Source organism: Pelodiscus sinensis, chromosome 1 (genome assembly GCF_049634645.1).
Source record: "Pelodiscus sinensis isolate JC-2024 chromosome 1, ASM4963464v1, whole genome shotgun sequence".
Taxonomy (NCBI): domain Eukaryota; kingdom Metazoa; phylum Chordata; order Testudines; family Trionychidae; genus Pelodiscus; species Pelodiscus sinensis.
The window spans coordinates 134927527-134952154 of record NC_134711.1 but is presented as its reverse complement, the minus strand read 5'-3'; the positions used below and the strand labels follow the sequence as shown (position 1 = coordinate 134952154).

At 51.2% G+C, this 24628-nt stretch overlaps 1 protein-coding gene across 10 annotated transcripts in view; it reads right to left on the bottom strand.

Annotated features, from left to right (window-relative positions):
• LOC102463105 (scavenger receptor cysteine-rich type 1 protein M130-like) overlaps window positions 1-24628 on the bottom strand; it is a 111931-nt gene that overhangs the window by 31583 nt on the left and 55720 nt on the right. For 2 of the 10 annotated variants that reach the window (XM_075902548.1, XM_075902557.1), the window contains 2 exons: window positions 20177-20304; window positions 4961-5275 (listed from right to left, as the gene is read on the bottom strand). In XM_075902548.1, the coding sequence (XP_075758663.1) occupies window positions 4961-5275; window positions 20177-20237 (376 nt within the window). In that variant the 5' untranslated portion in view covers window positions 20238-20304. The other 8 variants (XM_075902567.1, XM_075902601.1, XM_075902587.1 and 5 more) reach the window with 8 other exon arrangements.

Genomic DNA, 24628 nt, shown 5'->3' with positions numbered 1-24628 from the left:
TCACACCAGAAGATAGCTGCAACTTTTTGGAAAGTTTTCTTGTGTTCTGTCAAGACAGCATCTCTCAAAATCACTAGGGGCAGAAACATCACAGGTCCCTGGGTGATAGCTATAAGTGAGATCTGGTGCACAGGGCTGACTGGTAAATTGTGGGATAATTCTGAATGAGCCCAATCTGAAATCCTTCATTCTGTTCCTACTCACCATAAAGCAAAGTCCCACTGATCCTCAGAGCCTACAGGCCAGATTTTTAGAAAGGATATTTAGTGACTAACACTGCAGATAGGCCCCATGGGGGATTTATAGTGTGTCTGCTGCCAAACTCCCAGCAGATTTGGAAAATTTCACTAAGCACCTGCCTGCATTTCTAGGCACTGAATGCCCTTTAAAAGTTGGCCCTGAGTCTTTTTTTTTTAACATGGCACTTAAGTCGCTAAGGGTATGTCTACACTACCCCGCTAGTTCGAACTAGTGGGGTAATGTATGCATACCGCACTTGCTAATGAAGCCCGGGATTTGAAACGAGGTGTACCGGTAGTTCGGAATAGGCACCTAGTCCGAACTACCTAGTTTGAGCCCCGTGTAGCCGCACTACACGGGGTTCGAAGCAGCGGGGATTTAAAAATGGCGGCTCCCCGCTTATGCTAATGAAGCCCGGGAAATTCAAATCCCGGGCTTCATTAGCAAGTGCGGTATGCAGACATTACCCTCCTAGTTCGAACTAGGAGGGTAGTGTAGACATACCCTAAGTCACTGAGGTAGTCTAGAAGATATAACCCATAGGCTAAAATCCAGACCCTTCCTAAGGAGACCAGGGAATGGGAGGATCTTCTCAAGTTTGTCGGAATTAGAGTTAGCCCACAGAATTCCCCAGACTGTGTTCACATTTTCATATTTTGGACCAATTACTAATAGAAAATTACGAAGTCTCTGGTACCCTGTAGACCTGGCATGGAGGCATTTGTGGTGCCTCAGTAGTTAACATTGCAACTATGGGGTCATTATAAGTTTTATTTAAACTTCTCTTGGTTCAACATTTCATAGGAGTACTATAGTCTTATGAAAACAGCACAAGGAAGAGGAGAATATTTCTCTCATTCGAAAAATTTTAGCTGCTTCCCCAGCACTTGGAGCTAGGGGTAGTGTTTAGTCTTAACCTTTTCCTGGATTTTGAGAGTTTCAGTGACAAACCTTGAATTTTCTGTATGCGGGGTAGGTGTGGGAGGTGAAGTGGAGAGTGTTACATGCACTTTCCTTGTATTTAAAAATAAATAAAAACGATGGGGGAAAAACCCTTAGAAAAAAGACACATCATTGCTAGGACTCAAACTCTACAAATTTAAAATATATTGGCCCTTGCAGGTGTAAATTCCTTAACTCAGTGTAAATGGGGAAATGGCCCCTCTATTGGGACACACTTTCCTGGCTTTTACACTACCCTGGTGAAATGGGCCAGTGAAAGGATCTGAGTCCCTGTTCCCACTTCCTTTACTCAGAGCCCTCCCTGACCTCAAAGGCTCCCCTTTCACCCTTCTGTGCAGCAGAGTCCTTGTACCCCAACAAAGCTGGACCCAGGATTCCTGGGTGGCTTGTGCCTTGCTGTGGTTCCTGAGGACAGAAGGGAGGGTGTCCCCACTCTGGAGTGCTCTCTCTACTTGGGACACTTTCTGTACTGTTACATACACTGAGGAGTGTCCCTACCGACACACAAAACACACAGCTCTGTGGGGCACCATGAAACCTGGGCACCAGATTGCCCCAATTTTCAATGTGACCATGCAGTTGGGTACTTTGTATGGTCACTGGCTGTTCCCAACCCCATCCCCCCGGCTGCCCCACCTTGGCCTGCTGGCTCTTTGCCATTTCTTAGCTGGGTCCCCATGGGCTGTGCCCATCCCCCACTCCCCAGGCAGGTACCAGTGTGGGCTGGGGGATTTGGGAGGAGCAGGGGGCAGCTGTTCAGAGGCACCTGGAGAGAAGTGGTGGTTTCCTCTTCTCTCAGCCAGGTGGGTGGCTCCCTCTGGCCTGTACTCACACCACTCACTGCCCCTGCCCCTCCCGCCTGCTCCCCTGAGGGGAACCTCCCTCCCTTCCCTGCTCCTGCTGTGGGCTGCCACTCTTCTGACTTAACGGCCCATTTGCGAGAATGTACATGGCCCATCTGGTCTGGGAGAGTTGGCAGCCCAGCACTGGTGCCTTACACAAACCAGCACTGGCACCTCCCCCCACAGCTCCCAGCAGAGCAGCCATTCCTCTGGTTGGGGGCTGCCAGTGATGGGTTGTGTAGGGCCCTGGCATCAATAGGGGCAGCCCTGCCTACAGTTCAAAGAAGATATGATTTACCAGAAGACTTACCTGGACTGCCCAGGTCCAGCCCGGGGGAGGGTGTGGAGCCACATAGGCCTCCTGCTGGAGCTCCCCAGGCCCAGGCTGAGGCTGGAGTGTGTGTGTGGTGTGTCTGTGAGTAGTTTGGGGCCAGAGGGGGTGGCTGGCCTAGGGCTAAAGGGGGAGACCCATGTGGCAGCCAGGGGAAGGGGGCAGTCTCCCACTAGTGCTCTCTGCACCTGGTGCAGGGACAGGGGGAAGGTTGTGCAGTCTGGCGCTCCCCAGAACTGGAACAGGGTGGAATGGGGGACTATGGAGATTGGCCAGTCACTGTTGCACTGGATAGCCCAGCTGTGCTGGAGGGGGGGGGGGGCTGTGGCTCCTGCAGTAGGGGCCAAAGTTGCATTGCCCACCCTGGTGGTGGTCTTGGGTGGGAGGGCTGCAGTTGTGGGGCTGAGGGATGGAGAGAGGGGTTTGGATAGAGGGGGCATTTACCTAAGTAGGTGGTAGGTAAGATGGCGAGCCCCATCCCCAGCTGGCCACTCCCTTGGTGGTGCGGCTGCCCCCCATGGTCACTCTGTGATACAACTCTGCCTTGCGCTCACTGCCATTAGTGGTGACTTTCAGTATCACATTCCTCGGCTTAGCCCCTCCCTTTCCATGGTATGGAAAACAATCAAATTCCAGGCACATCCTGTTTTCCTGGCACAGCTCTGACCTAGTTTGAAGTAGAGATAAGAGGAAGCCACATGCCAAATTTGGTGATCCTAACTCTTACCATTTAGGAGGGAGTTTTTGAACAAACAACTCGCAGATAGAAAGACAAATGGATTCAGAGAGGACAGACACATAAATCTCTAAAATAGATAGAGAGATTAAACAGCAACTATTGTAAAGAATGGGAAAGGTAACAGGAATGCACGTAACCCCGCTCTGTAGGCACAACGACACCACAAACAGCTATCGCAGGAATGTGAGGGAAGTTCACAGTCTGTCCCTCACACATTCCAGGCTCCCTGCCCAGCACTTGTGCCACGTGTCAGATGCTGCATGTCGGACTCTTGATTTGGTGGTGATCACATGCCTTTAGGCTCTAAGTGGCAGGGCCCTTTGCCCACCCTCCATCAAGGTTACGATTCCCCTCCAAGTCTGGCCTGAGAGGTCCCTAGGCTGGTGGTGTCTCCCTGCACTGGGTTTCTGCCGAGGGTCCCCCTTGCTCTCCCCAGCTGCTCACTGCACCCAACTCCAGGCTGCTTAAGTCTCTGTTTAAGCACTGCTGCTGCTTAAACGCTGCTGCTGCTCTCTGTCTTCAGCACATCTTCCTGGGTTGCTTCTCTGGTTCTCTCTGGCTCTGGCTGGCCCAGGCGCTTCTTCCACCTCAGCTCAAGCTCCTTTTCTTGCCTTAGCTCTGCCCCAGGCAGCGCCAGTTCATAGGGAAGACAGAACCCCTGACCTCCTGATCCTCTCATTGGTCGGCCTCCCCTGTCAATCAGGCTAATCTGGAGCAATGAACTCTCCCCATTGCTCCTAGGGATTGTCATCTCAGGGCCCTGATTTCCCATCAGCCCTGCCCCTGCGTTTTGGGAGTGGGAAATGGCCAACCAAAAACACTTACCTTACACTGATAATACAAGTGCTCTGCCTTGTACCGCACCCCTGGCAAGTACACAGCACAGATTCTCTCTCATCTGAACCTCGCCATGGGGAGGGAGCTGCACACACAGAACAGATCCTTTGGTGCCCCTTTCTGTAAAACTGTGTCTCTGTCTCAGCTGGAGCTGCATGTTTGCAGTGGAATGAGAGGAAGTTGTTCCCCACCCCATGCTGAAGGTTGGAGGGGAGGATTGGTCTTTCCGTGGACCTTATAGCAATGTCCATTCTTGTGACTAAGCCCCCTCTGCCTTGGATTTAGGTGCAGGGCCAGTCCACAGGGCCAAACCCAGCATCCCTTCCTCCAGCAATCACTGACAGACAATGCAGGTTGGGCATCAAACCGCTGCTGGTCTCTTTGGAAATCCCAACACAGAAATCACACAGAAGCTTTAAACCGAAGCCAGTGGTTCTAGGAGACAGACACGTTATTTGCAGACAGGCAAGTTTGCTAATTCAATGGGATTTCTTTAAATTTTTCCCTGACAATGCATTTCCCAAGTATTTTTCTCCAAAATGGCAGGTGCCAACCACGGCCACAGGACTCTGTGGGCAGGCACCACTAGCGCCCTAATGAACAATCACATCACACAGAAACCTTCAGCAGGAAGCTCCTGGCTGGGTCACAGATCCCCCCCAATTGAGCTCCTGCCCTGGCAGCAGGTCCCACAGCTGGGCTCAGACCCTCCTTGTCTCAGGTTCACATTCAGCAAAGGAACAGTAAAATGGGAGCCACTCCAAGGGAAGGGCGAGGTGCTGGAATCGCGGTAAATGCAACAACGAAACCACTTCCCAGTCACAGGGGATGGCCAGTGCCCGGGGAGGTGAGCCATGATAGTTACAGCTCAGCATCAGCAACAGTAACAGGCCTGGCTCTGGCTTTGGTTCATTCCTTCCTAGGTCACAGGCCCAGGACACCCTACTGGGCCCAAGCCCTTTGGTCTCAGGGGACTGGCCGTTCAGGACTGAGGGGGCTGGTTCTTACCTGAACACGTCACTCCAGCATCCTGGCTGTGATAACAGTAATACCAACCCCATCCTGGGTTCTCACAGTCCCAGAGAGCAGACTCGGTACCACGACAGGTAACATCATCCAGCCAAATTGGTCCGGATCCTTGTCCAAACTGAGCTCCACCAGGGGCGCTGACGGCAGCTCCACATCCCAGCTGCCTGCAAACCACCCCAGCATCTTCCATGCCCCAGCCATCGTCACAGACCGTCCCCCACTGGTCCTGGTGTTTAACCTCCACTCTCCCGGCACAGGGGCTGCCTCCATCCACCAGCCTCAGCTCGTCAGCACCTTCAAAGAGACACAGAGCAGGGTCAGTGTGAGCAGGGAGCCCTCCCAGCGACCCCTCAGCAGAGCTGGCACCCAGGAGCCGGGATCCAACCGCAGAGCCAGGAGACTGGGACATGCCCAGAGCTGCCTTGTGGCTCCACCTCTTCCACCTCAGGCCTCACCCTTGGGCTGCCAGTGCTGCAGCTCCCGCCACGTTATCCCCACTCCGGCCAATTGGGGGCTGCATGGGTATGTCTACACTACAAATCTCGGGCTTCATTTGCAATTGCGATATGCCTACATTACCCCGCTAGTTCGAAATAGAGGGGTAGTGTAGACATACCCTAAGGGTATGTCTACACTACAGAGTTAGTTCGAACTAACGGACGTTAGTTCGAACTAACTTTCATAGGCGCTACACTAGCGCTCCGTTAGTTCGAACTTAATTCGAACTAACGGAGCGCTTAGTTCGAACTAGGTAAACCTCATTTTACGAGGATTAAGCCTAGTTCGAACTAGCTAGTTCGAATTAAGGGCTGTGTAGCCCCTTAATTCGAACAAGTGGGAGGCTAAGGCTTCCCAGGTTTTCCTGGTGGCCACTCTGGCCAACACCAGGGAAACTCTATTGCCCCCCTCCTGGCCCCGGAGCCCTTAAAGGGCCACGGGTTGGCTACACAGTTTGTGCCAGTTGCAAGGCTGCCAGCACCCGTGCCAGCAGACCCTGCACCTGCCACAGGATGAGCCAGCCACCCGAGGACACCCAGCCCTCCACTGCTCCCCAGGACCAGCCTGGTGGCTCCCAGGAGCCTGCCCGGGGGCGCAAAAGGCGGGCGCCCGCTTGGTCAAGTGCGGAGATCGTGGACCTCATCCAGGTTTGGGGGGAAGCCTCCAATGTCCACGATCTCCGCACTAGCCACAGGAACGCGGCCGTCTACGGACGCATGGCTGCCAGCCTGGCCGCCAGGGGCCACCAGCGCAGCCGGGAGCAGGTCCACTGCAAGGTCAAAGACCTGCGGCAGTCCTACTCCCGGGCCTGCCAGCCAGGGGCCGACCCAGAGGCCTGACCCCACTTCCACATGCCATCCCTGCCCCCCGGGACGTGATTGACCCCGGGGCAGAGGACTCGCTCCTGGAGACGGAGGAGGAGGAGGAGGGCTTGAGAGCCAGGAGCCTGCTGCCAGCCTGCCCGGGACCCGAGACCCCCGAGGCACCCCACAGAGCCGCTCGCCTGCGTCATCTGAGGCCGGGGAGGCGTCCACCTGTGAGTACCATCGTGTTCCCCTTATGTGTACGGAGGGCTGGGGCGAGAGGGAGCCCCGGGACCGTGCGCCTGGGCCTTGCCCACCACGGAGCAGCAGCTGGGGATCCTACAGGGGCCCTGGCCTTGCAGAGGGGAGCTGGGTTTCACACACCTGGGCCCCTGCGGTAATTGACTGCTGGTCTTGTTGCACCACAGCTGCAGCACCTGGGCCTGCAGGGCACACCACACCGCCTGCAGCAGCTGCCCGTGCCCGGGTAAGCAGGACAGCCAGGAACCAGGAGGAGTATCAGCGGCAGCACCTCCGGTTCATGGACCACCAGCTCCGCACCCAGGACCACTGGGTCCAGGAGGACCTGAGACTGCGCCAGAGGAGTCTGGAGGCCCTGGAGGAGCAGGGCCGTGCCCTGCGAGGCCACCTCCAGAGCCTGCTCGACCTCTTCCCATTTCCTCCTCCCCCTGCTCCCTCTGCTCCTTCTGCTCCTCCTGCTCCTGCTCCTGCTGCCGCTCCTGCTTCCTCCACACCCCCTGTCCCTCCTGCCCCCCCCTCCACAACCAGTTCCCACCGACGCCCCCGGACCCGCAGTGTGGCGAGATGGGAGAGGCAGCCGGACTCCCACCCCTGAGCTTTCCTTTCCCTTCCTCTCTTCCCTCCCCTTCCAGCTCCCTCGTCCCAGGTTTCCCCCTCCTCTCTCCCACCCTCATTCCTCCCTTCCACCACCCAGTTCTGTGAAATAAACAGACATTTTTGTTTCAAAAACAGGTGTCTTTATTTGACAGTAGGTAGGGAGGGGAAAGGGGAAGGGGGGTAGGGTGGAAGAAGGCCCCAGTGGGGCATGCAGGGAGAGGTCAGTCCTCCTCCTCCACCAGGAAGCTCTCCTGCAGGGCTTCCCGGATCCGGACGGCCCCCCGATGGGCTTCCCGGATGGCGGCGGTGCGGAACTGACCGTAGTGGCCAGCCATGCGGTCAGCCTCAGCCATCCAGGCTGGCAGGAAAGCCTACCCCTTCCGCTCACACAAATTGTGGAGCACATAACATGCCGCCACCACGGGAGGGATGTTGTGCTCGGCCAGGTCCAGACGGGTGAGGAGGCATCGAAAGCGGGCTTTCAGTCGTCCGAAGGCCCCCTCCACCACGATGCGGGCCCTGGTCAGCCTGTTATTGAAGGCCTGGCGGGAGGGATTGAGGTGCCCCATGTAGGGCTTCATGAGCCAGGGCTGCAGTGGGTAGGCGGCATCCCCCACCAGGCACACGGGCATGTCCACATCCCCGACCCTGATGTGGCGGTCGGGGAAGAAGGTCCCGGCCTGCAGCCGCTGGCACATGGAGGAGTTGCGGTACACCCGGGCATCGTGTGCTTTGCCGGACCAGCCCACATTAATGTCCGTGAACTGGCCCCGGTGGTCACACATGGCCTGCAGGATCACGGAGAAATACCCCTTGCGGTTGACGTACCGGGACGCCTGGTGTTCTGGGGCACGGATGGGGATGTGCGTCCCGTCGATGGCCCCCCCTGCAGTTGGGGAAGCCGAGGGCACCGAATCCCCGGATGACGGCATCTGGGTCGGCGAGGCGGACCACCCTGCGGAGCAGCACCCGGTTGATGGCCTTGACCACCTGCGGAGAGAGACACAGCAAAGCGCCAATCAGTGGGGCGCCCGGGTGCCTGGGAGCGTTCATGCCCTGGCAGTGCCCCGCGCCCCACTCCCGGAAGCAACCCCCCTGGCAGCATGTAGTACGGCCGGGACAGCCCGACCCCTCTGGTGCGGGGCGCTTTCGCCTCCTCCCGCCCCCCCCTTTGTCCCTGGAGCGGCCCATCCCCTCCTCGCAGCTCCCTTCCCCCCCGGCTCGGTGGCCGACGAGTGCCATACCTGCATGAGCACCGCTCCGACGGTGGATCTCCCCACGCCGAACTGGTTCCCGATGGAGCAGTAGCTGTCCCACGTAGAAAGCTTCCATAGGGCGATGGCCACCCGCTTCTGGAGGGGGATGGCGGGCCTCATGTGAGTGTCCCTTCTTTGCAGGGCAGGGGCGAGCCACTCGCAGAGCTCCAGGAAGGTGTCCCTCCTCATCCTAAAGTTCTGGGTCCACTGTCGGTCGTCCCAGCGCTCCAGGACGATGCGGTCCCACCAGTCGCTGCTGGTGTCCAGACGCCAGACGCGGCGGGGCACGCCGGTGCCAGGGCGCCGCCGCGGCTCCTCCACGGCCCCCAGGGCGGCCAGGCGGAGAGGCAGGGGGCTGACGTTCCCCAGGTGGTGCCAGGCAGCCTCGAGCCATTGCTGGCAGGCTTGCAGCAGCAAGTCCAGAAAGTGCACCAGAAGGTGCAGGGCGAGCCGTGGCTCCATGTTGCCACCTGCGGCGGTCCCCCCCGAAGGGAAGCACCGACACACACGGGCACAGAGACCAACGCTTTGCTGTCCCTCGGCGAGGTTGGCAAGCAAGCAGGAAAAGCTGAGAACCGGCTGTCCAGGGGGGTCCCTTTAAGCACGAGCCTCAGATAGCCTCAGACAGCAGCCACACAAAGCAACTACTGACCTGATGCCCTGCCAGAACTGGTTTCAGCTGCCCTTAAATGCCCCCCTGCGTCCAATCAGTGTGGACGCGCTAGTTCGAATTAGCAAAACGCTAATTTGAACTAGTTTTTAGTTCTAGACGCGTTAGTTCGAATTAGCTTAGTTCGAATTAACTAATTCGAACTAAGTTAGTTCGAACTAGCGCTGTAGTGTAGACATACCCATAGAGAGCCTGCTTTAGCTTTTCTGTGTGCTAAGGATGGCTCCCTACCTGCCTTGGTTCCATGTGGTCAGTGGTGCTGAGCAGAGCCACCAGGTTCCCTTTTCAAAACCTGAAAGAAGGGCTGAGCTCCCGGACCCGGCATGAGCCAGGACTGAGCCGGAATGCTGGACAGCCTGCTAAAAAATTGACTGGTGGGGGGCAAATGCATATAGTCTTATCAATTAATCAGTTAATTGATTACACTATTACAACCTTAGTTCTAGCCCAGGAACCCTGAGGGTATGTCTAGACCACATGGCTCCGTTGACAGAGCCATGTAGATGAGTTTACTAGAATTAGGAAAATGAAACAGCGATTATTTAAATCGCTGCTTCATTTTCCTATGTCTAGTAAACTCATCTACATGGCTCCGTCGATGGAGCCATGTAGTCTAGACATAACCTGAGGTATCAGCAACAGACAGGATTGTTTTTACTTCTGATCTGATAGTTTTTCTCCCTGGGTCACTTCCCCAAACATCCCTTTCAAATGTCTCCCCCTGGTACCTGTTAGCCAGTCCTCAGCTCACACCCACTCACATTTTCTTCTTGTACTACACTTCCTCCTTCTGGTCAGTCACTCCGGATATGTCTATACAGCAGAGTTTTTCAGGGAAAATGACCATTTTTCCAGAAAAAATACTTACGTCCACACTGCAATTGTGTTCTTTTGACAAAGTTGAAAGAATGCAGGGGCGTTTCCAACAGTGGTAAAACTCTTTCTATGAGGAAGAAGACTTTTTCTGAAAGAGCTCTTTTGGGAAAAAGCGTGTGTGGATGCAGAAGAGAGTATTTTTTTGAAAGAAGAGGCCTCCAGGAAAAAGCACAGGTACCCTGGTGGCCACTTGGTCCACAGTAATCACAACTTAAATGTGAGATAGTGTCCAATCAATGTGGATGCTGTCTTTTGAAAAAGCACATCAGTTTTTCGTTGTGCTTTTGCTGTGCAGATGCTCTCTTTTGAAAGAAGATTTTCTGGAAGATTTTTTCTGGGAAATCTTCTAAAAGAAGCCTGCAGTCTAGACATAGCCTCCCTGCCCTCTCCTTATCTGCCGGAAAATCTATTAAAGCAGCCACACTGGCTTTAATTGGCTGCAGGTGTTTAATGACTTGCGTGAGGGAGCAAGCTATTTAACTAGCCTCAGGTGTTTACCTGCCTTAATTTTGTCTCTAGAAGTTTATTCTGGGAAAAGAAAGCCATTTCTCCAGAGCCCATATACCTGCCTTTCACCAGAGTGTGGCAGGCTGCTGGTTTGGGTCTGTCACAATAGTTACAGAGAGAAGAGCGGGGGGAGCTCACATCCCTTGAAAGCTATGTCTATATCCATGTTCTGATCAGTACCATAACAAGGGTGAGGCAAGCGGGGAGCTTGCCCCACACGTATCATAATCAAGGGTGAGAAGTTGCAATAATTAAAAATAATAAGGTGCAAAAGGAAAGAGCGTGAAGTGTGCTAACCTAAGTCCCAGTTTACATAAGCCTGTCTTGAAACCTGATACGAAGTGAAACAGGCGTGTAAAATCTCCATTTACATGTTTTTTTAAAAGGCGTCAGACTTCAGCTTGCTTTGCTTTAAGCTGAATTTACATAGAATGTTGAGCATGTTGCGTATATACAGTGTTACCGACATTGAATCCAGAAAACAGTACGTATTGAACGCAGTGCTTTTTCAGTGTGCGCATATGCAGACATGCTATCAACACATTCAACACTGCGTCAAATATTATTTTGTGCTGACGCTTGAAGGAAAGGTTAGGACTGAAGAAAGTTTTGTAGATTTTATAGTATCTTATCAAAACACAAGACTTGGTATTGAATAAAACCGAGACTTGGTTTTGAATAAAATCAAAGATAGATTTGATATAAAAAATGCGCACAGTTAGGCATATGATAATGGCACCAGTACAGCAGGAATATATAAGGGAGTACAGGCCAGAGTACTAGATATAAATAATATAGCTAAATTCATACCTTGTTTGTTTCATTCCTTAAATGTATCTTGTTATCATCCTGCCCAAGTATTGCAGACATGATTACATATTTTGGCACAGCCCAAAGATTTTTTGTATTTTTTTCAAGTTAAAATGTTACATGGGAGATTTTAATGAATGCTGTAGATATTACTTTAAAATAACATTGTGATACTTGGCAGTCATTAAAATCTACGACTATAAAATCTATGCATGATCAGCTACCAAAATTAAAATGTACTCTGTAAAAAATTTCCAAGGACTCTATAGACCCCAAAACAATTTCTGCAGCTAAGAGTTTTGTCAAATATATAGGCTGCGTCTAGACTGGCATGATTTTGCGCAAAAGCGAAATCTTGCCACCTGTCTACACTGGCTGCAAGTACTTGCGCAAGAACACTGACTTTGTAATGTACAAAATCAGTGGTTCTTGCGCAAATACTCTGATGCTCCCACTCAGGGATAAGCCCTCTTGCATAAGTATTCTTGCGCAAGAGGACCAGTGTAGACAGCAACGTTAATTTCTTGCGCAAGAAAGCCCGATGGCTAAAATGGCCATCGGAGCTTTCTTGCGCAAGAGAGCATCTACACTGGCACGGATGCTTTTGAACATAAGCAAATCTTTTACACAAAGGCACTTGCCAGTATAGACGCTCTCTTGCACAAATACTTTTAACGGAAAAACTTTTCCATTAAAAGTATTTGCGCAAAATCATGCCAGTCTAGTCGCAGCCATAGGCTATATCTCTATCTACACTACATGCTTCTTGCGCAAGAAGCCTTTTGTGCAAGAGTTTTTGCACAAAAACTTCTTGTGCAAGAGCACATCCACACATCAAAGCACATCACAAAAGCAATGTGCCTTTGCACAAGAAAGCGTCCACACTGCATGGATGGTCTTGCACAAGAAAGCTCTGATGGCCATTCACAAAATGCATACTTTAAAACTAAAAGAGTGTATCGTGCAAGTAAATTAAACACAAAGCAACTTTTTTTTGAGACATTATAGGGTTACCAGGTAGTCTTAAAAAAAATACTGGACACGCTTCATGGGGCGGAGGGGGAGGTACCGTCTGGGAGGGGAGCAGGGCTGGCCAGAAGGGAGGGGCCGGGAAGCAGAGCTGGCGGGGAGGTCAGGGACTGGCCAGGGGAGATTGGGGAAGGCGGCCAACGGGAAGCAGAGCTGGTCGGTGGGGGAAGGGAGGATGGCGGAGTGGGGCTGGCCGGGGGAGATTGGAGGGAAGGGGGGGGGTTGAGCGGGAGCAGGTCTGGCTGGGGGAGCTCAGGAGGAGGAGGAGAGAACTGGCCGCCGGAAGCAGCACTGGCGGGGGGTGCAGCGGGGCTGGTCGGGGAAGATGGGGAGGAGGAACCAGCTGGTGGGAGATAGAACTGATAGCAGGGGTGGGGGTTGGGTATGCGGGGCTGGCCGGGGGAGATCAGGAAAGGAGGGGAAAACTGCCTGCCGGAAGCAGGGCTGGTGGCGGGTGCAGTGGGGCTAGCCGGGGGAGATCAGGAGGAGAAGCGGGGGAGAACTAACCGGCCGGCCAGGAGGGGGCGGGGAGGGGGAGGAGCGTATCAGCCGGTGGAGAGTGGGACTGACCCGGCAGTGCAGACTGCCAAAATGGACTGTCCAGTAGAAAACAGGACACCTGGCAACCCTAAGACATTCTTGAAAGAGAATCCTCTGAACTGTAATTCATGCTTAAATTCGACACTTTACACCTAAGCTTAAACAAAGACATTAATTATCTTACCCATTACAAAGATAGCTTCCCCAATTATCACCTCTAATATCATTAACTCACAGACATTTACCTTCCCCCCTCCTCCAATCCCTCTTCTATTCTGAAATTTGATTTGTCCTTTTCATATGTGTTCATTTTTTTAATTGTATCCTTTGGTATACATGGTTGTGACAATTTTCTTCCACTATTTGATCTGAGGAAGTGGGTCTGGCCCAAGAAAGCTCATCATCTAATAAACCATCTTGTTAGTCTTTAAAGTGTTACATAGTCCTGTTTTTTGTTTCAGCTACACCAGACTAACACGGCTACATTTCTATCACTGAAATGTAGAGCCGTTAACTTTTGAATAAAAAAGGAAGAAGAAACTAGGAAGCCTGAAAAGAAGAGGCACAGTTACTAGTGGACAGTAGAGCAGCAGCCCAGCAGTGATGAAAAAACTTTAGGTAAACTGAGGATCTGCATTGATGCAAACTAACATAAAAATTGACAACATACTACCCAATTTCCATCAATGTCTGGATGACCACCTGTAAACAGCCCCCTTTGTTCTTTAAGTCTAAGCAGTGGTAGGTCTTAGGAAGTCATGTAGCCACCCCAACTGGTAGGGTCTGACTAGGTAATTTTCCATGCAAGGGGGAATGTGAGACACAGTATTCCCGCCAGAAAATAAGGCTACATAAGATGCAAAGTTTTTCAGTCTCTTGGTCTTTGGCTGGCATGTCACTCCCATGAGAATGAACCAAGTCCCAGGGAATAAGGATCTTCCCTGGTTTGGAGGCTTAGCTGGAATAAGAAGAGTGTTAGGGTAAATCTGGGATAAGTGTTAGCACAAGTTATGCAGTTTTTGTTGTTATTTTAAATTTGTAATTCACTTTGTTCTGCCTGTTTTCACTTACAACCACTAAATCCCACTGCTTGTACTTAATTCAATCACTTCTAGTTACTATCAAGCCCAGTGTAAATAACTGTTCTCTGGGGGAGCAATCAGCGTGTGAATCCTCCTTTCATTGTAAAGGGGGCTTACCCAAATAACCCATATGGGGTCTGATCCCATTTGGGGAGTGGTTTTCCTGGAAACCGGCCCTAAACTGCATTTTCCTTGGACCTGAAGAGTTTCAGTGTCTGTCCTGCTCCTCAGGGAGCTCTGTTCCTTGGCTGGGACAGACCAGGGAGCTGGCCTAGCAGGACAGGGTGGTGAGAAGTCTCAGGCTACATCTAGACTGCAGGCTTCTTTCAGAAGAAGCTTTTATTGGAAGAGATCTTCCGCAAAGACTTCTTGTGCAAGAGCATATCCGCACTGCCAACGCTCACTGAAAAAGCCATGCGCTTTGGTGAAAGAGCGTCCAGACTGCCTGGACACTCTCTCACATAAAAGGCCACCCAGAACCAGTTCAAGCTGGGCTTTAGGTCACCAGCTGCTTCCGAGTGCTGTTGCCATAGCCCTGAAGAGACATGTGCTTAAAGGGACCCCTCTGGACAGCCGTTTCTCTGTTTCTGCTGCCTGCTTGCTATCTCTTTGAGGGACAGCAAAGCTTCAGCAGTGCCTGCTGTGGTTGTCCTGTTCTTTATTTGGATGCCACAGCTTTTTCCTTTGTGTGCCATGGAGCCAGTGCTACCCCTGGGCATGAGATGGCCCCACACGGCCATGTTGCAGTTTTTGCAGCACTTTCTGCCTGCTACCTTCCTGTTCCTGGAGGACCTGGACCCCAAGCTCCTTCTGGGGACCCACTCTGTGGCTGCGGCTGCTCCGCTCTGGCTGCAGCACCCCACTGTCGAGAGAAGGTTCTGGAGGCTGGAGACCAGTTCGGACTGGTGGGACTGGCTGGTCCTGGAGCAGTGGGATGACCAGCAGTGGCTGCAAAACTTTCGAATGAACATGGCAACCTTTCTAGAGCTCTATGCCTGGCTCATCCCTGCCCTCCGGAGATGCAACACCCATCTGTGGCCTGCCATCCCCCTGGAAAAGGGGGTCGCAATCTCCCTCTGGAAGCTGGCCACCCCAGACAGCTACCGGTTGGTGGGAAATCAGTTTGGGGTGGGGAAATCCACCCCATCAGGGCCCTCCTTATGGAGGTAAGAAGCTATCAGGAGGCAGTCCCTGCACGGGGGGAGAGGACAGTGTTGGATAAAAGGGACCCTTGGGAAAGGGGGGCTTGGGTCTATGGGGGGTGGAGGGAAAAGTCTGTCCCTGGAGGCTTGTGCCATCCTGCCCTCACACAGCCCAGTTGCTGGAGGGATGTGGCCTCATAGGAGGTGGGTCCTGGGGTGTTTGAGGGGGCCAGAGGAGGGGAGGGGGACAGGCACCTCCCAAGAGCTCATGAACCCCCTCTCTCATTCTCTGTTTTATGTGTTTGTTTGTCTCCTTCTATAGGTCATCAGGGCCATTGACTCCCTGCTGCTGTGGAGAGAAATCCGTTTAGGGACTAGGATGCAACCATGGCCGGATTTGCTGCTTGGGGTTCCCCAACTGCGGGGGAGCTATCGATGGGATACACATCCCCATCCAAGCACCGGACCATCGAGCGGCCCAGTACATTAATCAGAAGGGCTACTTTTCTATTGTCCTGCAGGTCCTGGTGGACCATCAAGGACAATTTACTGACATTTTTGTGGGGTGGTTGGGCAGGGCACACGAAGTCCGAGTGTTTCAATCCTCTACAGAAAGTTGGAGGCAGGCACCTTTTTCCCACACCGGGACTTTGCGGTTAGTGATATGCACATGCCACTGTGCATAGTGGGGAGCGTGGCATACCCACTAAACCCTACACTGGCCACCTGGATCCCAGCAGGGACTTGTTTAATGTCCACCTGAACCAAGCTAGGATCCATCTGGAGTGTGCCTTTGGCCATCTCAAGGCACATTTCTGGTGCCTCCTCACCCGCCTGGATGTAGGGGAGCACAATATCCCCGAGGTGGTGGCAGCATGTTGTGTCCTCCACAATGTTGTGGAGTGGAAAGGGGAGGCTTTCCTCCCGGGGTGGGAGGCAAATGCCAGCCACAAGGGCCGTGCATTTGAGCAGCCCCAGACAGCTGCCACCCGTCAGGCCCATCAGTTTGGGGTGCACATCCGGGAGGCCCTGAGTGAGAGTTTCTCACAAGGACCCCAGTAACTGTCCCCAGGGCCTCCCTACTAGGGGCCTCTGCCTTGCTGCTCTAGCCCTTCCCCCCTCAACCCTTCCCTTTGCCCCTTCCCTGACCTTGCAATAAACACCTGTTTGGTGTTAGAACAAAAGCAGTCTTTTTTTAAATTAAACATTCAGAAAAGGTGGGCAGGGGGAGGGGGCTCCAGGACTGGGAGGGAGGATCAGGACTGGGAGGGGTGTGGGGCTGCTCGATGGGCCACAAAAGGGTGGGCAGGATGGTGGGCTAGAGCAGGGTCAGGGTTGGCAGGGACAGGAGGAGGGACCATAGGCATCACTTGGGGAGGGGGCATGGGCATTGCTAGGGGAGGGAGCAGAGGCATGGCATGGGGAGGATCGGAGGCATAGCAGGGTGGGCAGGTGGATGGGCAATGGCCATAGGACAGGAGGGTGGAAGCCAGGAGCAGCGGCATCAGGTGGGTGTTCTGCTATGTGGGACATGATGGCACACACGGTGTCACGGTGCCATCATTTAGTCGCAGGCGTGCTCCTGCCACTCTACGTCCGCACGGACCCTGTGCACCATGGTCTGATGGATGTTGCGGAAGACGCTGATGTGCTGGTGCATCAGGTCCTCCTGCACCCTGGTGCATTTGTGGGTCCTCCAGGATCTGGCAGGTGGCTGCAGTGGTGTGGCTCAGCCCTCAGTCCCGGCTGTGGAGAACACACAGAGGAAGAGGTGGTCAGTCATCCTTGCACACACATTCCCTGAGCCCTGCCCTCCTCTGTGAGCAGCGACCAACCGTCCACAGCCCAGATGAGGGGGATGTCTCAGGTGCAAGACCATGTGTGGCCTGCATAGCAGGCCCTGTCTCACAGGGCCCCCAATGTGCCCAGAGGACCGTGCTGCCACTTCCCCCCAAGCCCATCGACAAACAGTCAAGGGGAATATCCAGCCACAGTGGGATCCCCTCATGGGCAGCAAAGGAACCGGAAGCACCCTGGGTCAGCACACACAAAGGTGTGGCTCGCTGTGCTGTCTGTGGGAGTGGCTACTGCCTCACACATGAAGGCATGCCTGTGTGCTGTGTGCGGCACTCCTTGGTCTGCGTGGGGTCATCCCTTTGCCCTTGCAGCTAGCATGCTTCCAGCCAGGTGTCCCTCTCCCTGCGGGGGGGCAGGACATGTGTGGCCTCCCCTGAGCCTGGCAGCAGGATCTCGGCCATGCTCAGGGGCTGCCTGCTGTGTCCACATGCCACACACTCACACTGCATACTGTTGCACGTGCACAGACCAGAGCACGATGTGCAGCCTGAGTGACACCTGCCCCCAGCTCCCTGTGTTCCTATCTCCCCCGCCCTGTGTGTGTGACAACTCACCTGAAGATCCCTCCTAGACTTCCAAGGAGGCCTGGAAGATGTCCTGGCTGACTTGCACCAGCTCCAAGGACAGGGTGACGGTCTCCTCTTCCTCCTCCTCTGGTGTGACCTCCGGCTGGACAACTATGGGTTCTTGACCCTGGAGTCCACCAGGATGGGTGGGGAAGACGTTTCCCCACCTCCCAGGGTGCAGTGCAGCTCCTGCCTCTGAGTGTGAACTGTGCTCTGTTGCGCAGACATGTCTCTTGTGGAGCTCCTTGACTCTGCTCCGGACCTTTGCATGGTCCAGGCTGGGTGTCCCTGCTCCACCAGGGAAGCAGCCATCTGGGCATAAATGTCCACATTCCGCCTTTTGGCCAGGAGAGCCATGAGGTCAGGGGCTGTTCTCTGGACAGCTTCCTGCCACAAGGCTTGTCCAGGGTGCTTGCAGCTTTAAGAGGGGCCAGGAGACAGTAACTATAGAGTTGTGATTAGCTGGTAAAGAGTGGCCACCAGCACACCTATGCTTTTTCCTGGAGGCCTCCTCTTGCACAAAAAAACCCTCCTCCCCGTCCACACATGCCTTTTTGCAAAAGAGCTCTTTCATAAAACAGCTTCTTCCTCGTAGAAAGAGGAATACCAAACCCCCTCTGTTCTTTCAATTTACTGTCAAAAGAACTCACTTGCAGTGTGGAGGTAACTCAGGTTTTGTCGGAAAAACGCCTGTTTTTCCAACAAAACGCTATCGTCTAGACATCGCCTCAGAGAGCAAGCAAGTGCGTGTCAGTGGCTTTGTCAGCACCCCGGGAAGCACTTCAAAGGGACTTCTGTGACCACACCCCATCACACCCCTATCTTTATCAAGGAAAGAGAGATACTCCTTTTCAGGTAACAGTTATTTATACTGCACTGAATAGTAAACACAAATGTTTTATTAAGCATAAAAATAGGATTGCAAGTGAAAACAGAAAGATAAAAGTTACTAAGTTAGAATAAACAAAATATACCGACTAATTCTAATATACCAAGAAACAAATTACATGCAAACTCTTGCCCTAAATGGTTGTCCTTATCTCAGGAAATATTCTTCAAGTCAGAGTTGATCTTTACTCTGGCTTGGATCTACAGCTTTTCCCATAGTTCTTTAGAGTCCTTTGTTTTCAGATTTCTTCATGTGTATCCTCTTAGAGTGGGTGAGGCAGTTTCAAAGGACTGCTGAAGACAAAGACCTGATTGCTTTCTATTCCTTAAATACACTTTCCCCCATGGGGAAATCATTTGGTCAGTCGCCCCTCTACACGGAAAAGTTCTAGATTCAAGATGGATTCCAGTACTATGGACCATCCACAGTTTGGGCTTACAGGACAAACAATACCATTCACAGGTTCTTGGTTTGAGTACTGAGTCATTAAGTTCCTATAAAGTATCCCTACTCTCCCTTATTAGCACATTTAGAGCTAAAATTACTTCTTATGTCTAACTGCATATACAATAATGACACATGCATAAAAATAGGATATACAGATTCAGCAGATTGTAACTTTAAAATTGATAGGTTGCATGATTCATTTTGCATAAAGCATCTTTGAGTTACACATATTCATAAGCCAATTTTCATAAAATATGGGCAGAGGCATGAGATCCTGTTCTAAAAAGAGTCAAATGAAAGGCAAGAGAAGCAGTGTTGTAACAATACATGTAAAAATATTCAGACCGTACAGTTAATCATTGTAATCCATGGCTGTCTTCTCTCTCTGAAGGGTACAAATTATGCCCATTGTAGCTAATGGAAGTCACTCTGGCCTTGTGGGAAGAATAGGGACCCATGATTTCTCCTGATGCATTGTCAATGCAATGTCAGTCTGGTTACCCAGGAATCCCAGTGGAATTCTCATCTGCTTCCCTCTTATAAAGTTCCATTTTATCATGAGATCAAACTCCAGCTAATTCTGATTGAATTTCTTGGGAAGTTCAGGTACAGTTCCTACATAAGCTACCAAAGAAAATGATCATGATCTGGAATTCCCAACAACTACACTGCCAGGCACAGAGACTCTGCAGAACTATCTGTGATCTGTAAATACCAACTGTGATACCATGGTTTGGCTTTAGCTAAATATTTGAGGTTTCTAAAATCTGACTTTCATCTGCAGCTTCTCCCATTTATACTTCAACTACAGAAAAGCAGCATCCCAGACTGCAGCAACTCACAAATACTGGCTCCTTCTGACCAATGCAGTGTCGTGATGTGCATCGTTCAAGCCTGGTTGAAGTTGGTCCAGCATGTTTGACACACACAGCAGAGCACTGTTATTTGTAACTGTATGAAGTTTATATCTGGCTGGCATGATTCATTGCCAGATGCTGAGACCTGGATAGGGTGAGGAGGCTGGAGTTCACAACACAGATGCTCTCTTTGCTTGTCTTGTGGTTTGTTTGATCATCAGGAATTCTAAGCCATTAATTCACTAAAACCAAGGCTGGGCTCACATTGCTAAAAGTCTAGGGTGTTTTATAAGTTTTATTTGTGACGGTCAAATCTATAATATCACAAATACATAAACCTCCTCTTTCAGAATAATCAATGGAAGATAATTAGAAATACAAATTAACTGTCTCCTTGTCCTTTGTTTTATCTACTTCTGAATTAACACCCCATTCCTAGTGGATTCAGAACTGTTTTTCCTAGTTCTTCTCTGCCCAGCTCTTCCAGTGACATAAAGCAGGCACTTACCCTTGGTGAACTGAAGAAAGAGGAGAAACCAAAGCACCAGAGTGAAGAGATGTCCCTTCATTGCCAGCCAGAATTGCTGTCCCCTCCTGACTCTGCACTGGCTGCACCAAAAAACTCTGCAAGGGCTCCTGTGTGTGTGACAAGTGATAACAAAGCAGTGGAAGGGAAATATATAGATTCAGAGTCTGGCATCAGCTGCCAGAAGGAACCAATAGAAACAACATTCACCTTTTTAGACCTTATCGGTGGGTTTATCTAAAACTTTATGCCGCTAAAACATCCAATACAATTCTAAAACTCCGACTGTGCCCATATATGAGTGATGCATCCGCTTCTGATTTCACATTCACTTCAGTCTCGAATCATCATATAACCACCCTCTAGGGTGCAGGGCAGAACAGTGTGAAAAATGATTCTATTTTATTAGGCAAATAAAAGTAAGGCTTGAATGCTGCTCATTTGAAACACTAATTAAGAAAGTAAGGCTACGTCTACACTGGCATGATTTTCCAAAAATGCTTTTAACAGAAAAGTTTTCCGTTAAAAGCATTTTCTGAAAAGCACGTCTAGATTGGCAGGATGCTTTTCCGCAAAAGCACTTTTTGCGGAAAAGCGTCCGTGGCCAATCTAGACGCGGTTTTCCGCAAAAAAGCCCAGATTGCCATTTTCACGATCGGGGCTTTTTTGCAGAAACAATACTATGCTGTCTACACTGGTCCTTTTGTGCAAAAGTCTGTCGGAAAAAGACTTTTGCCCGAACGGGAGCAGCATAGTATTTCCAGAAAAGCACTGATGATTTTACAGGAGAGCGTCAGTGCTTTTCCGGAAATTCAAGCGGCCAGTGTAGACAGCTGGCAAGTTCTTCCGCAAAATCAGGTGATTTTGTGGAAAAACTTGCCAGTCTAGACACAGCCTAAATGTGTGGGAGGGAGACCTCTACAACAGAACCCCACAGGGCTGTGTAGGTCCAATCATAGCCAATCCACTAAAACAACACAGCTGGGATGTTACCACTGGGGTCCTCTGTGTGCAAAATAGAAGAGAACAACTGGAATCCATATTCAGGATCCAGTGAGGAGATTGCAACTTAAATATAAACAAGAACTGGAAGAATTTCATCTGCTAGCAGAGCAGAGATTGGCTAGGGCACAAAGAGAAGCTCCTGAGAGAAGGCAGAAGCTAGACTGGGAACATGCAGAGAGGATGGTATCACAAATCATGGGTAGAGTGAATGGTTGACATGAGTGAATTAGCAGTAAGTGAGTTGAAGAGAGGCCATACTATGATTCAAGCCAGTGCCCTGGAGGATTATGGACTTGTTTACAACTTAGAGAGAAAGAACTGTGCAAGAAAGACTGTGTGTGCTGAGGAGATAAAAACTGTACAGGAGGCAGCGTTTCCAGATAAGAAAATGTAACAAGGGAGAAACCCAATCAAGGACAGACTGTTGTTTATCACTCATGGTAAGGCAAGCAGAATTGGGTGGTGCAAAAAACGGGTGCTTCTGGATCAGCCGTAAACACGCCAGTAAGATGTCACTAACGGACATCACCCCACCTTGACTGTGTGTAATCGGGGGATGGCATCCCATCTGATTGGCCCCTGCCAACGGGATCTATACTACACCATTTTGCCTCACAAGTTGGAGTCCACCAGTTTGGCATATTGGGGTGATGTGGATGTTGGACTTCTATCTCAACCAAATTCATCAACATTACCTGGGGCTTGGCCAGCCCCAGAGGGTGAGTGGTAATTGTGAGTGCGTTTGTGAGTGTGTGTGCTACAGTTGGGTTAAGAATTAGGCTGCTAACTTGAGTTAAGAATTAGACTGTTAATTATTCCATTTAAGCATTACTTTTAACCTGCTTTAAATGCTTTTTTAATTGCTTACTACCTATAGATAGATAGATAGATAGATAGATAGATAGATAGATAGATAGATAGATAGATAGATAGATAGATAGATAATCTTGAATTACTCCTGAATTGCTGGTAATAAAACTTATGATGGGTATAGTTTGTCTACTGTGGGTCTCTTGTTCTGTGAGCCAGCTATAATAAATGGTCAGGAGTCCTTCTTTCACCCTGTGCAACAGCAGTGCCCTCTTGTGACAATGGCAGAGTCAGACTGAAGAATCAGACAAGTCAAAGAGAGGTCTGCCAAACTTGAACTTTAGCTTAAGAAAAAAGAAGAACTGAAGAGACTGTATCCTCCTGGGTGCTCAATATGTAATCATGTGGGTAGATTATGACATAGCAGATGTGTTTAAACAGGCTGATGTCTTAACACAACCCCAAAGCAGCTATGAGATCTGTATGTGTGCCTCTGGCAGTTGTCTGTGGCTAGTCAGTCCTACTGTAAACCAAGGGGAGACTTAAACCCACCATCCTGCAGGCAAATGCTCTATTCCATGCCAGAACCCACCTCCTTACCTTCAAGTGTCCCCTCATCCTGCCTTTCACCAGGGTGGCCTGTCCCTCTAGTTGGGTGGTAGTAGCAGGGGCAACAGCAAGCCTTGAACCCAACACCTTGCTTTCCACACATGACTGCTCAATCCTCTAGGCTGTGCCAGAACCCACTTCCCTACTCAATGTTTGCCTGAGGCAGATAGCCATGTGTCTGTGCAGGGGGCAGTGAGCCTGTGAGTGAGGTTTCTGTCTGATACCTCAGAGGTGAGACTAGAATCAGAAGCAGGGCAGGGAATCTCCAGGGGTCAGGACAATGATTCTCTGGAGTAGGTTGCAGTGGATGGCCAGCGTAAATTCCTAACTGAGGAACAAGATAAAGTTCTGGAGAGTGATGGGTTGTTGGCTGGTGATGCTTGTGAGTCTGAACACAAACGTTGGCAGTGTGTCAGTGAAAGAAGCTATCTCAGTCACTAGCTGTGTGCCTGAGATCAGCCAGGGGTGCTGGGACAAAGGAGAGACTGTCTCCAGTTGTTTGTCTGGATGTGGGGAAGAATTTCTCTCCAATCCTCTGTCTGAGGAAGGTGCCCCTCAGCCTGTGATGGCTGAGAGCAGGCCTGTTGTCCCAGGATTGGCTCTGGATACAGCTAAAGGCTAGAAAGGGGATGTCCCTAGGTTTGTGTCTGCTGGGGAGAATGATGCTGTGACCAGGAGCAGCCCGAGGCCAGCTGCGGCAGCTGGCGCCCCAGCCTGCACAGCTGTCAATGGCCGTGACGTAAGCATCAGGCACCATGGCGTGCCGTGACATCATCATCAGGTGCCCTGGGCCAGCAGCACCCTAGGCAACCACCGAGTCTGCCTATGCTCACGGGCCACCCCTGGCTGTGACTGGGTTAGATCCAGTTAGTGTCTTGCCAGGATCCCAGAGATCAGACTGTTCTGGGGCTTGTATTTTACCTGAGAAAGAGAGAATGGTTCCTATTCTTGTGTGTGCTGGGACAGGGAGCCTTCAAGTTGCCAGTCCAGAGAGTTGCAAAGGGAAGGAAAATGTCTCTGACCTTGTATCTCATGAATCTGTCTTTTGCCTAAAAGGGGATTGTCTAGGAATCCACCTGGTGGGACAAAGATGATTCAGGGAATAAACAAATCTCAGGAATTGGTTATGGCTCAGCAGAGCAATGCTGCAGTAGGGCCAGAGGAAGGTGAACTGTTGCTTAAAGAAACTCATAGGGAAGAGAGCCCTTGCAGTGCTTTTAGCAAGCCGTTTTCAGTGGCTGAAGGAGGTGCAGTTCCTTGTTTGGGGAAGATCAAGAGAAAGCTCTGCCTGTAAAAGGGAGCAGTTTATTTTGTGAGACACTTGTTTCAGTGCCTGATAGACAGAATTCTTCTGTTAACAGTGACTCCACTGACTTGGATTTAGACAGATCCAGTGTGGATGGTTTTGGAGAGGTTTCAGAGGGACTGAAGATTGTTTCAGATGAGACAGAAACAGCCAGAGAATTGGAACAGTCTGGTAACCAAGTGACTGTATTTGACCAGCTTGCTGAAAAGTCAGTGTGGTTAGGACAGAAATGTTTCCAGGTGGATTCTGAGAGTGGACAGCGTGTGCCTCAGATTCAAGTGAAGGACTATGTAGCCAAATATGCAGGGCAGAACAGCTATGTGGTTAGTCTCTCTAGAATGCAGGAGATGGCCATTAAACTCCCATCTCTAGACACTTTTAATCTATCAGAGAACTTAACATCTGATTCCATGTGGAAGCAGAGTTTGGGGGTGGAAGGACAAGAGATTTCTAAATCTACTGCTTGTTATTCTTACCTGACTGACTGAGGGAAGAATGAAAATTCCAAGGATTGTGAGCAGGGAAGACACACCCACCCAGCCCTTTTGTCTTTGTTAAACCAGAGCAGTGGTCCCCAACACGGTGCCCACGGGCACCATGGCACCCGCGGGGGCATTTGTTTGCGCCCGCCAAGTGCTCGGGGCTGGCCCTGCCCCGGGCATGTGGCTATGGGGAGCATCAGCCCCAGGCGCGCAGCCATGGGG